This window comes from Gavialis gangeticus, unplaced genomic scaffold, assembly GCF_001723915.1.
Source record: "Gavialis gangeticus isolate Ggan-Ray unplaced genomic scaffold, GavGan_comp1, whole genome shotgun sequence".
NCBI classification, from domain to species: domain Eukaryota; kingdom Metazoa; phylum Chordata; order Crocodylia; family Gavialidae; genus Gavialis; species Gavialis gangeticus.
This window is the reverse complement of record NW_017728993.1, coordinates 60055377-60067117: the sequence shown is the minus strand read 5'-3', so window position 1 is coordinate 60067117 and position 11741 is coordinate 60055377. Positions and strand designations below refer to the sequence as shown.

General features: G+C 44.9%; 1 protein-coding gene across 3 annotated transcripts in view; it reads left to right on the top strand.

Annotated features, from left to right (window-relative positions):
- Positions 1–3118, top strand: part of TDRD5 (tudor domain containing 5) — a 52549-nt gene extending 49431 nt beyond the window's left edge. For all 3 annotated transcript variants that reach the window (XM_019501798.1, XM_019501797.1, XM_019501796.1), the window contains 2 exons: positions 1084–1300; positions 2328–3118. In XM_019501798.1, coding sequence (XP_019357343.1) covers positions 1084–1300; positions 2328–2584 — 474 coding nt within the window. In that variant the 3' untranslated portion in view covers positions 2585–3118. The remainder of the gene's footprint in view (positions 1–1083; positions 1301–2327) is intronic.
- The last annotated feature ends 8623 nt before the right edge of the window (positions 3119–11741 follow it).

Sequence of the window (11741 nt, the reverse complement as noted above, 5' to 3'; positions counted from 1 at the left end):
TTTTTTTTTTTTTTTGACTCCTAATCTCCTGGCTTTAATGAAATTTTTGTGGTCCTAAATTCTACAGATGAATTATGTATAAGTAGCATTTTCTGTTATCAGTTTTCATTATTTGTCTTTCCAGTTTTTGTATTAGGAGAAAGAAATGCCCGTTATACCTTGTCTGTCATGCATTATTCTGTATACTTCTGTTGTCTCTTCTGTAGACTTAATAGCCTTAGTGTCTTCGGTCTCTGCTTGTGCCACTTTTTCTATTCTGGTAACTTCTTCCTTCACCTGTCTTTGGAGCTCTCTTACTTCTTCTCTTCCTCTTTTGTGACATTGTCAAGAAGTCAATGCAGGTTGCCCTCAGTGTCAGTGCCATTAAGATAGTTTCATGATTGTTAATCCTATTTTTATTGCCCCTAATGTTTGATTTGCTGCTTTCTCTGCTGAAATGGATGGAGCTACTGGCATCAGTGTGCTGCTCACATCTCTCCTTAGTGGTTGCTTAATTTGGACCCAGTTGCATTGGAGTAGTTCTCCATGTTCTTTCAAAATGTGCTTTACCTTGCATTTATCAACACTGAATTTAATTGGCCTTTAAACTACTTGGTCATCTAACTTCTGTCCGTCTTCAAGAGATCCATAGTCTCCAGTTTTGTCCAACATAAATAATTTTCTGTTATCTACAACTTTCAGTCATTTGACCCTTCACTATTTACAAGAAGTTGAACAGCCTACTTAATCTCAGTTCAAATTCCCTTGCTTGCGCTTGCTGCCTTCTGTTAGCTCTCTCTTGGGCCTCTGTCAACTTAGGAGTGATTATGGTCACACAACATTTTGTTGATATTTTGCAAAGAGATGAGCAGGGATAGTAGTTTGTAAGTTTTAGTAAGCAACTGTCCACCCTGGAGCCTGTGGAGGAGAGGCTGTCTTCTGTTTTATGGAGGAGATGCTGTCATAATTTTGTTTGCTCAAAAAAATAAATGCAGGTGCTAGAAATCCAGTTATGCCTAAGCACTTAAATATATTTATCAGGGTAGCTGCTGAATTGTGCATGCATTAATCCTTATTTCTCTTCTGTTCTATACTTGATTGCAGACACCAGACTCTTTTGGAGAGTCTTCAGATCCTGCTAGTTTATCCAAGTCACAGGAAGAATTTTATATTTCCCTAATCCATTCCCAGCAGCCAGCAGAACCAAGTCAAGCTGAGTTTGGTTGGAATGAAGTACTTCCTGGCAGTGCCCAGTGTCTTACAGCAGCACCCGCCTCCACTTCATGTACAGCAGTGCCCTTATCTCTGGACAAACTCAATGGTATGGATGGATTTATTGAGTAGATTTTAGTACATCTGATTACTGAAAGTACATTAACATATGTATCCCACTGCACAGTTTGAATCTTGGCCCTAGTGCCCTAGATACTTTTGTTAATGTTAATATAGATCCTGATGCTGTACCTAGAACCTGTTACAGCTGGAGGCCAGACTCCTGAAATTTGTGTACTGGTGTGTTCTCCTGTTGCACTGAATGTGTGAGAACTTGAATCTTTCCATCTCTGCAATGGACAGATGATAATTTGTAACTGTGGGTTGATGCTGTACTTCTGGCTTGGCCTTTTACACGATGAAGTGCACTCATAACTATCTAAATAAGGATGAATTGAACTGAGGTGTATTCCTGTGTGATATTGCCTCGCCTCTTTCAGATATTTAATGTTTCTTCTGTTGCCTTTATCCAGTTGTTTCCCAAAATGCTTTCCTGCCTCATGCATTGGTGTATATTTGTTTAACACTGGGAAATCCTATTTCCAAGCATTGAGTGACCCATAATAAGACCATTGAAATTAAGGGTAACTGAAGCCTTTTTACCTTGCAAAGCTCCCTGCAAGTTTCTGTCTTATCTTTTATTGAGTGAGAATGGATAGATTTTATTTTCACAACACCTCTGTGTGGCATCTCCATTTTGTAGGGTAAACTAGTTACACAGCATGTTTGGAACTACTGGGAATCAAAGCCTCCCACATCTAAGCTTTTGCCCTATCCACTAGACCAGTGGTTGGCACCCTGTGGGCTATGAAGAGGTCCAGGGTAGCCCACAAAGGTGTGTAGCTACCACAGAGGATTGGTGGCATGGAGCTGCACTGTGCTCCCCATACCCTCTGTGATATTCCTCTCCACTGTGGAGCCTGGTGCTCTGTTGTGTCTGTGCTTGCCCTTAATGCAGAGGGGCTGGGGATCAGTGGTGAGGGTAAGTGCAGGCATCTGGCTGCTTGCACGGGTGGGAGTAAAGGGGAACCCACAATGCAGGACTGCCTGTGCCTTGTATCTCATTCCCAATACAGATGAAGTCATTCCAGAGGGGGTGAAGAATGAGGACCTCTCTGGGACCCAGACTTTCACATTGTGCAGCAAGACCAGCCTCCCTGATCAAGGGACTGTGGAGCAGAACCCCCCGTTCTTAGCTGCTGAGCTCCAGGCATTCCAGAGGCTCTACATTCCTCGTAGCTTGCCCACTGCAGTACTGGGAGCTGCTGCACGCCTAGCCACCTCCAGTGGCCATTTCTGCTGGTTTCCTGGCCTGAGAAAGATGGATGAGTGAAGCAAGGGGCGAAATCCCAGCTGGATTGCTTCCGATTGCTATTTTACAGCATCAGACAAGTAGCAGAAATTAAACGGAGGCTTTCTGAGTGGGAGATGCGGTTATGCTCTTGGACCATAAGGTTTCCATCCCCCTAATAACTTAAGGCATATCTACATTGCCTCTCTGCTGTGCCAGGTACCACCATCAAGAAGTTCATCCCACCCACACGTATATGCCAGCAAGCACACCCAGATGGTACTGGATGTGTGTCTAGTGCTGCTCTGAGGCCACTACATTGCTTGATTTTATTTATTTATTTATTTATTTATTTTTATTTTTTGGAGTTGGCATGTGTGGAGCAGGAGCAAGCAGGTCAGGTGGGCTTCTTGGTAGGCGTGGAACGGAGGCAGTTTAAAATAGATGCTTAGAATCTATATCTTTATTTGCCGGCCTGTATATAAGCGACAAATGTTATTGTTGTTTTCAGTGTGGTGGGTTTTTCTGCTGTTGTACTTACGTTGGTTATTCTTTTTAATGAAAAGTTTAAACATTGTCTTGTCTGAGTGTCACCTTATATTGTGTGAATATTTAGGTTCCTGAGAGGTGAAAAACAGAAACCTGAGTCATATTAAGCAACCCTTATTTAGAAACAGCTCAGCTAAAATCCCCTCTGAATCCACTTGCTTCCAAACCATGAGTCCCAAACAGAAGGCATTTCTAGTGCTCCATGACTTGCTAGTAATGCTGACCACCTTGAGGCTTTTGCCATTTTGTGAGGATTTTTTTATTTAAATCTAAATCCAGGGGATTAACCCAAACACCCCCCTTTCATCTGGTTTCTTGTCCCTGCTTCAGCTATGTAATGTAGAAACACAACTAAAAATGGCATCATCTTGCATACTAGATCTGCTTGGGTATATTCAACTAGTATCTGGTGACATCCGTAAAAATATTACTGTTCTTTTTGTGTCTGCTGACACCCTGAGGAGGGAGGCAGAGCGTGCTGAATTCTCTTTAGTCTTGCAAGCAGTTCTGTTTGTTGGTTGCACGAAGTACCTCTCAGTTATCAATCTCCAAATATATAGTAGGGGTTGGGTTTGACCCAGCATGTCCGAGCTTCTTACTTGTTGCTGCTGATTCAGAGGGAAAGAACCTAGCTTGATTCTCTGCAGTTAAGTTAAAAAAATAAATAAAATTACCCATTTGAACAAGTATGCACCTTTTTTAAAACTAGGAATCAAAGGGCAAGTTTGTACCCCTGCAGTGCCACTTTTAGGGACATGGCAGATTAGAACTACAATGTAAGGATAACACTCAGAATCTTTGCCTAGACAAAGACAAAATGCGGCTTTCAAATGAGGTAGATGAGCTGAGCTCGCTTAACTGAGTTGAAAATCCACTTGATTCCAGTGCTGATAGAGTTCAACAGCTTGAGCTCAATTGAAACAGGTTGTTTGAATGTAGGGTCCTGCCAAGGGACAAACTGTAAGGAGGGACCTACCTAATTCACAGTGGCTGCCCACTGATTTTGTGGGCAGAACATGGGGCCCAGCTGTCATTTTGTGGGTGGAGCACAGCAGGCCCTATCACACCTCTGGCTGAGGGGCCCTGGTGGCCCCATCTTTTGCCACTGATTGGCTGCAAGGGATACTGGTCATGTGACCCCACCCCTCACTGCTGATTGGCTGAAGGGGCTGCCCATCATGCAGCCCTGCCCCTTAGCACAGATGGGTGGAGGAGCGAGGCCTCATGCCAGGCAGCCCTCACAGCCAATCAGTGGTGAGGGGCAGCGGTGGCAGCCCTTTGAGCAGGCGGTCCTCCCCTCATTCCCTGCCTGGGCGCACTGCCACAGTGCCCTAAGGGAGCCAGCATTTTATTTTCTGTAAGGCCCCCCCGATTTCATAGGTATTGGCTGGATTTCATGGAATCTCGAAAATCACAAATTCAGTAGGTCCCTAACTGTAAGTAGTTATGGTTTATCCAATAAATGGAATCAGCAAGGCCATTTACTGTGGACTGAGACTGTTCTCTTTACCACATTTTAAAACTATTTAAAGAGCTTTGAAAAATTTGGAAATAAGACTTTTTGCTCTGTGTGTTTGCTGAATCAAATCTGCTGGTTGTCGTAATAGCTTATTACATGCCCTAACTCTGAAGACTTGAGTGCACAGTCCTCCTGGCTCCTGCATCAGCAGCGTGATGGTGATGAAGTGAGGCTGTAAAGGAGCCAGCCGGGCAGCTAGCTGTATTCTTGGTTTGTTTTCATTTTGTTTTTTAATGACTGGTGTCTACTAGGACGCTTAAGCCAAACAATGTTAATGTAGCAGTTTTTCATCGTCATTGGATTAGTCATTTTTTGTTGTTCCTGTTTACTGTGTACCAGTTCAGCCTGTGAAATGACTAACTTGTGTTGGGCTCCAGTAGTTTCAGCGGGCAGCAAAAAAATAAGCAGGAGCAAGGAATGAAAGTTTCCGTTTAATTCATGCAGCCTGAAAGTTGGCTGGCAGAAATACCAAGTCCACCTTGATTTACAGAAGCATAAGTAGTGTGGCCTTTATATATGGAGTGTTCTTAATCCAGATTTCAGAACAAGGAAGAGCTTGGAGTGCCACCAGGGTGCTGGCTCTGTACATTGTAGTGCATTTGCTGAAGTCTGTGTAGAAGAAATTAAATCACAGAGTATGTTAAAAAAGGCCAACTTCCCTGGTCATTTTGGGAGATGATGATCGCCAGTGTTGAAATGGTACCAGGTAATAGCACAGCAAGAAAAGAAATATTTCATGTTGGACAGTAAAACTGTATTAAAACAGCCCTGCTCATTTTTGTTTCATAATACATTTTTATTAGACCAATTGTGTAGTTGGGAGAGATGTTAGACAAACTTTTTGGCATAACATTCCCTTCCTTGGGTGACCTGAGGAAGGCCAATCTTAAATCTTAATTTTTCGTGAAAGGGAATTCTCTTAAACAAGCTCATTGAGAACACCAGGGAATGGCCAACTCGCTAGTAACCAGACTCAGTTTAAACATGTAAGTTGTATGTAAAAGGATTTCTACCCTTCTGAGTCCCATGAGCTCTGACTTGGCTGGGATTTAAAGCTGAAACAGTGCCCATTTTGTTTTCCACGTATGCATGAATCTAACCCTGGGAAACAATGTTATTCTTTCCCTTGCCTATGCCAAGAGAGAAATATGCCAGCTTTTTCCTAATGGAAATACACTTCCTAATGAAAATGTAATTTGCATCTGGAGAAGGAAATGCTATGTGCTAAAAGAAAAACTGAAATTAAATGTAGAATTATCAGTTCTCAGGCCTCAAAGACAGCATCTGACCTGATGGTAATTCTCGTAGCTGGAGGAGTCTATCTGATTTCTGGTTCAAGATGGAGTAACCAGGGACCTCCCTACTTTTACAGTAGGTTTTCCAGAGCTAGATACACACCACTTTGTAGCTTGGAGCATTGTTGTGGAAACATGCCTCAGTGTGTCCTTCCCATTGTGCCCCACCATGTCCTGTAAACCATTGTAGTGAGGGTGGCAGCACAGGGCCACCATAGACAGTTCTGTTGCTCTTCCGTAGCCTTTCACAGCTTTATAATGGCTGTTTGACGCAAGTGAGTCCCTGTACAGAGATCAGAGAGATTAGTTTGGACCCTGGCTCCTTCTGTTTCTCATACATTAGTTTCTTTTACAGTTAGATCCTTCTGCTTCCTCTTTGCTTTCCTGGGGAAAAAGCAGCTTGCTGCTAATGGAGTAAATGGGATGTAGAGCACCCGTAAAACTGGGGCAGGCGGGCCTGATCTGTCAACCACAATCATAGAGAGCTTATTTGTTTTCTTAGCAGCTCTGAATGCATTTGGGACAGAAATGGCCAGCTGGTCTGTCTCTGGAAGTGCGCATTTCATTAGCTGTTTGCTCTTTGTAATTAAGTTACTGACCTGCTGATTCAGCTGCGTTGGTGCAGACTTCGTGAGCAAAGCCTATCATCTGGGCTCAGCTGTGTGTAGGCTCTCCTGTGGCATTCTAGGAAGTGGGGACAGACCTAAGAGGCTGTGTATTTTTAACAACAAGTTATTGCATGCTTTAGCTTGTTAAACTAGTATGTGACACTTTTTGCTTCCCCCATCACTACTGCTTTTCATAATAACCCTGTACAAAACAGCTCCTTCCCAGCTGCTGAATTCCTTCCTGCCTTCTTGCCAAGAGACCCGTCCACCCTTTCATCTGCAAAACACTGCTGTCATCTCCCCTTCTTCCCAGCACCCCCAGGTTCCCTAGCTCCTCCAACATCCTTAGCTTTCCTGCTACCTCATCAGTGACACTACCCCCTTCATTATGATTTCTTATATTTCTACTGCAACACTCCCTGTGGACCAGGACTCCAGTGTATCAGGTGTCATACAGAAAGATCAAAAAAACTAGGTCCTGCCTCAGAAAGTTATTTTTTACTCTGAAGTATCAGACAAGATCCAGCAGGTGGATGCAGAGGGTCCAGGAAGTGCAAGAAGGTAATATACTACCAGGTTTAATTCATTGCTTCCTGCCAAGCTACCCCAAGAATCCCATGAGGCTGCCAGTGCCCTTTACCTTCCTAGCTACCTGATCTGCATGCTACACCTTAACAAGTGTCCCAACTTTCCCACTAGGCTCCTGCATGTTAGCATCCACTTGGCAGTTACAATAGACCCATTCCATCTAGGCACCAGTTTGAGGTGAGCTTCTCTCAGACCCTTCCTGCCTATGTCCTGTTAAACCTGGGCAGAGTCTGCATACCCTTTTGTAGGACAGGAGTCGTTTCTGGATCTTTTAGTGTTGCTCATCCTACTGGGGTCACCACCCTGTAGCTTCCTGTAATGGAACCCAGCCTATACAGCATCTACAAGGGTGACAGTGCTGGTGAATCACACTGGGTTTTTATTTATGGTGCCTTTGTGCCAACCTTAGGCTCTGTCAACTTAGGCTTCAAAATAAAGCTGCCTTCATCCTTTTTTGCTAGGATGACACGTTCTGTGTGCTTCTTGTGTCCATCCCAACACGGTACGTGTTCCTGTCCCAATTGAAGAATTTGCAGAAGGCAAGTCAGATTGTTGTTGACATTCATTTACATTTATGGTGTGTCTAGCTAAGAAAAATGGCCCACCAGTTCTTGAGTGGCTCTGCTGACAATACAGCTGGAATTGGCTTTCTAGTAAGGTCATTTTCACATGTTGGCCTTATTTGTGCTACAGTTGCTTGGTTGACAGCTCACCTAGTCTTTACTGGATGCACATGAATGCCTTTGGCCATCCAGCCCCTTTGGAAAGGCTGCGGTGCAGGTTCTTGCCAGGACTGGAGCTTCATCTTCTCCAGATGTTGGTGTTCACATAGTTGATGAGTTAGATACACCTTTGCTCTATGAGATGTTGCTGTCTGGCTCACACTCTTGGAAAAAGCAAGTGCCCTGGCATCTCTGCTGGAGGAATTCACATGGCAGAGGACTTGGAGGCCACTACAGCAACCAAAAGGGACCATAAGTGGATTGGAACTGGGGCCTGGAGAAGCTAAGATTTAAACCTGGAGAAGATCCTGGGGCAGCAAAATGTAGTTGGAGCAATAAATGAAGAGGCCCTCAACTAGTTTGTCCCCTAGAACTGCCCAGCCAGTCACCTTCTGTTACGTCCTCAAGTTGACTTGTTAAAATATATGAAAAACAGAGGCAGGAAGAGCAAATGTGGCAGGGCAGCAGAGATCCTTGCTGGAACTTGTTGTTCCAGCTCCTTTCTGTTTGTGTAAATTGTTAATTAGCTCTGGGAACAGCCATTCCATTTACTACCCGAGGTTTGCGTGGGAGCTGCACAAAGACAAGCTGCTGCTTTGAGGGTGGGGAGATGGTCTGAGAGTGCTTGGCTTGCAGCCAGGCTGGTTCCCCAGCTGCATTGCTGTCTCTGTGGGAGCTGTCTGTGTATCTTCTCTAAGGGAAGAGCACGAGTTTCTGCCTATTTGATGGGTGGTACAAGTGTTCTTGCTAGTCCAGTTTGAAGCCTTGTGGTTCGTATGCTGGCAGGGTTATACCATACCTTAGTCACAGCCTGAGAGATTTTTGGTCTTCGTAAGAAATTGCTTTATTTGCCTGTATAGGCAGTCAAAGAAATCTCTCCACGGTTTGGGCCCTTGGCCTTGCTAAGGCTACTGAAGCTGCATAGCTGCTTATTGCTACTAGATGGCGCTCAAGGACAGGACACCGGTACAGCTGGCATCCTGTGTGTTGTTTCCTGTACAGTGTTTTCCATCTGTAGACCTCAAAGCACTGCACACAGCAGGTCAGTATCAAAGATAGTATTAGTACTTCAGCATATTACAAAGGAGCCAAAACCCTCCAGTTCTAGTGTGTTTTCCCGGGTGTGAAAGCAGTTTCCAAGGGGGAGAAGTTAGGACCAGCACCATAATGTCTTGTTTTGGCAAAGCAGTCCTGTATCCAAGGCTGGCACTACACTTCATTACAGATTCTCTGCTGCTTCTATACTGGGCCACCCCAGAGGTCTTGTATGGGCCTCTTCTTGTAGGGCTGCTGCTTGTACAGATGTTCCCAGTGCTGTGTCAGAGGGAGGAAGATACCCATAGCTATTGAGATGGAGAACATAGTGATCCATGTGTGGACATTCAGTAAGTTTTCTGCGAGGTAAGCCCTCAGCTGTGGCCTCTAGGCCATTTACCCATGGCATTGGTAGTCTGGCTGCTATTTCCTTCAAGAACTTTATCTTCTTCAGTAACCTTTTTGCTGCTGAACACTAGCTGCATATGCTGTGCAAGGTAGCTCTCGATAATGGCATGCCACGTATAGCGGTGTGGCAAACTTGGGCCATCAGAGGAAGGATAATTCTCAGAACACTGAGCACAAAGTGAATTGCTTCCAGCATAGTGAATAAATGAGGCCCTATAGCAATGAGTAGTGTATCCTTGTCCTTTCTGCTTCCTTCACACTCCAGATCTCTCATATGGTATCTGCCCTTGCTGCAGATGCCTGCAGTCCTCCTTTGATCCCACTCAGCCTGCTTTCAAGCCCTCTATCATCTATTGTGTCTTCTCCCATCCTTCAACCCATCCCACTCTACAACTATCCTTACCCTGAGAGCGGCTGGCTTTCTAATGATACGGGAGCTCTCAACAAAATGTCACCCTGGAGTGCAATTTAATGGCACAGTAAAATGGGGAATAAGACATGAAACTATTTTAATAAAATATGTGTAATAATTTTGTGGGTGGTTTCCATCATGTTTTAAATTAAAGCTGCATGACGGGAATCTGGGATTAGCCCCAGTGCAGTCCTGAGGTGGGACCCCCAGTTGATTGACTGCTGGTTCCAGCCCTAGGACTACACTGGTCACCAGATTGCTCCACTTTGATCTGGGGGTTGGGACCAACAATCAGCTGATTGTTGGTTCTAGTCCCAGGACCACATTGGACTCTCTAACCGGCTCCTCATGGTGTCACCTGATTGTGAGGTGAAAGAAATACTTGCACCCAAATCCTAATTACAGCTTGAGCTGCCTCATGTGAGCACAAACTGAGATGTTTGGAGGGCATCATATATTGGAGGGACAGCTGGATGTGTCCTGAGGTACATAAGTCAGTAATAGATTCTAGCCAGCCTTGGGAATCTGATTTGGAAACTGCTTCTCCACTGAAGAACACAAGGTAAGCAGAGATTCTTTAATGGCTAGTGGTGGTTATTGAAATGAAAGAGCTCACTACTTAGGGACTTCTGTGCTCATTTGTGCTTGATGGATCCTGCTGCACTAGGGCTGGGACTGTGACTCGAGTTCTTCTGTAGGTTTTTTAGGTCATGTGTGGGGAAAACTCCAGACATATTCAGTGTTGGCACATGATCTGTGATGTTATTGGTGTTCTTCTGCTCTCCCTTTGCTGGTGGCAGCATCCAGGTAGAAGGAGGATTGTGTGTCAGATATCCTCTGCTCAGGATAAATGCAAAGAGAAGACTGTCCCATTACACACATGATACCTCACTGGGTTCCTTTTAGAAGTAGTAGGCAAAGCTTTAGAGGCAAGGTAATAACATTCAATAAATGTTGATCTCAAACAGGTCTCTGGCAGACGTTACACTTAAGACATGATTAACTATGATACTTCTTAAATAGTATACTGGCCACAAGTTCAGGCAGTTTAATGGCACAGTAAAATGGGGAATAAGACATGAAACCATTTAATAAAATATGTGTAATAATTTTGTGGGTGGTTTCCATCATGCTTTAAATTAAAGCTACATGACAGGAATCTGGGATTAGCCCCAGTGCAGTCCTGAGGTGGGACCCCCAGATGATTGACTGCTGGTTCCAGCCCTGGGACTACACTGGTCACCAGATTGCTCCACTTTGATCTGGGGGTTGGGACCAACAATCAACTGATTGTTGGTTCTAGTCCCAGGACCACATTGGACTCTAACCAGCTCCTCATGGTGTCACCTGATTGTGGGTCCCAGCCCCAGGACTGCACTGGTCAACAGGGCATCTGGCTCTCTACTTGTTGGTACAGAAGGAACCTGGGATCATGATCCCAGGCTCCCTGTGCACTGGCAGGTAGTAATAATGCAATCCCTGGTTACAAAATCACACATCCTTCCCTGTATTTGTGGCACAGCAGGAGATGCAACTGTTGAGATCAGGGTACAGATCCCATTATACCATTAAGCGAATGTGTGCCAGGGGCCTGAAGCAGACATTTCACTGCTGTAGCTTAGTGCGGTGGGGGACAGGCACTGCATCCTCCACAAATGCTGCTTCAGTCCCATTCTGCCTGATCAGCTGCTTTGTGTTCTGCTCCTTGCCATAGCTGCTGCTGTGCTGCTAGTCTGTTGTGTGCTACACACAGAGGCTGCCCTGAGCCACTTGTGGCATGTGTGTTGCAGGTTGGCCATCCATGGAAGGAGAAAAAATGCTAGATAGCAGCAGATCCTTCATGCACCAGTAAAGAGAGCAGCAGCACATGCATGATTGAGGGAACTGACTCTCAGACCCATCTATGTTTGATGCAGGCCCAGAGGAGATGGGATGAAGATGACTTTACTGAGACCACCAGCCTGATCTTTACCCAAGTCAGAGGAGCCTGAAGGCTACTGTCTTGAGCCCACAGTCTCATGGGGCTATTCTAGCAACTGGGAATCAGCTGGATAGATCAGCTT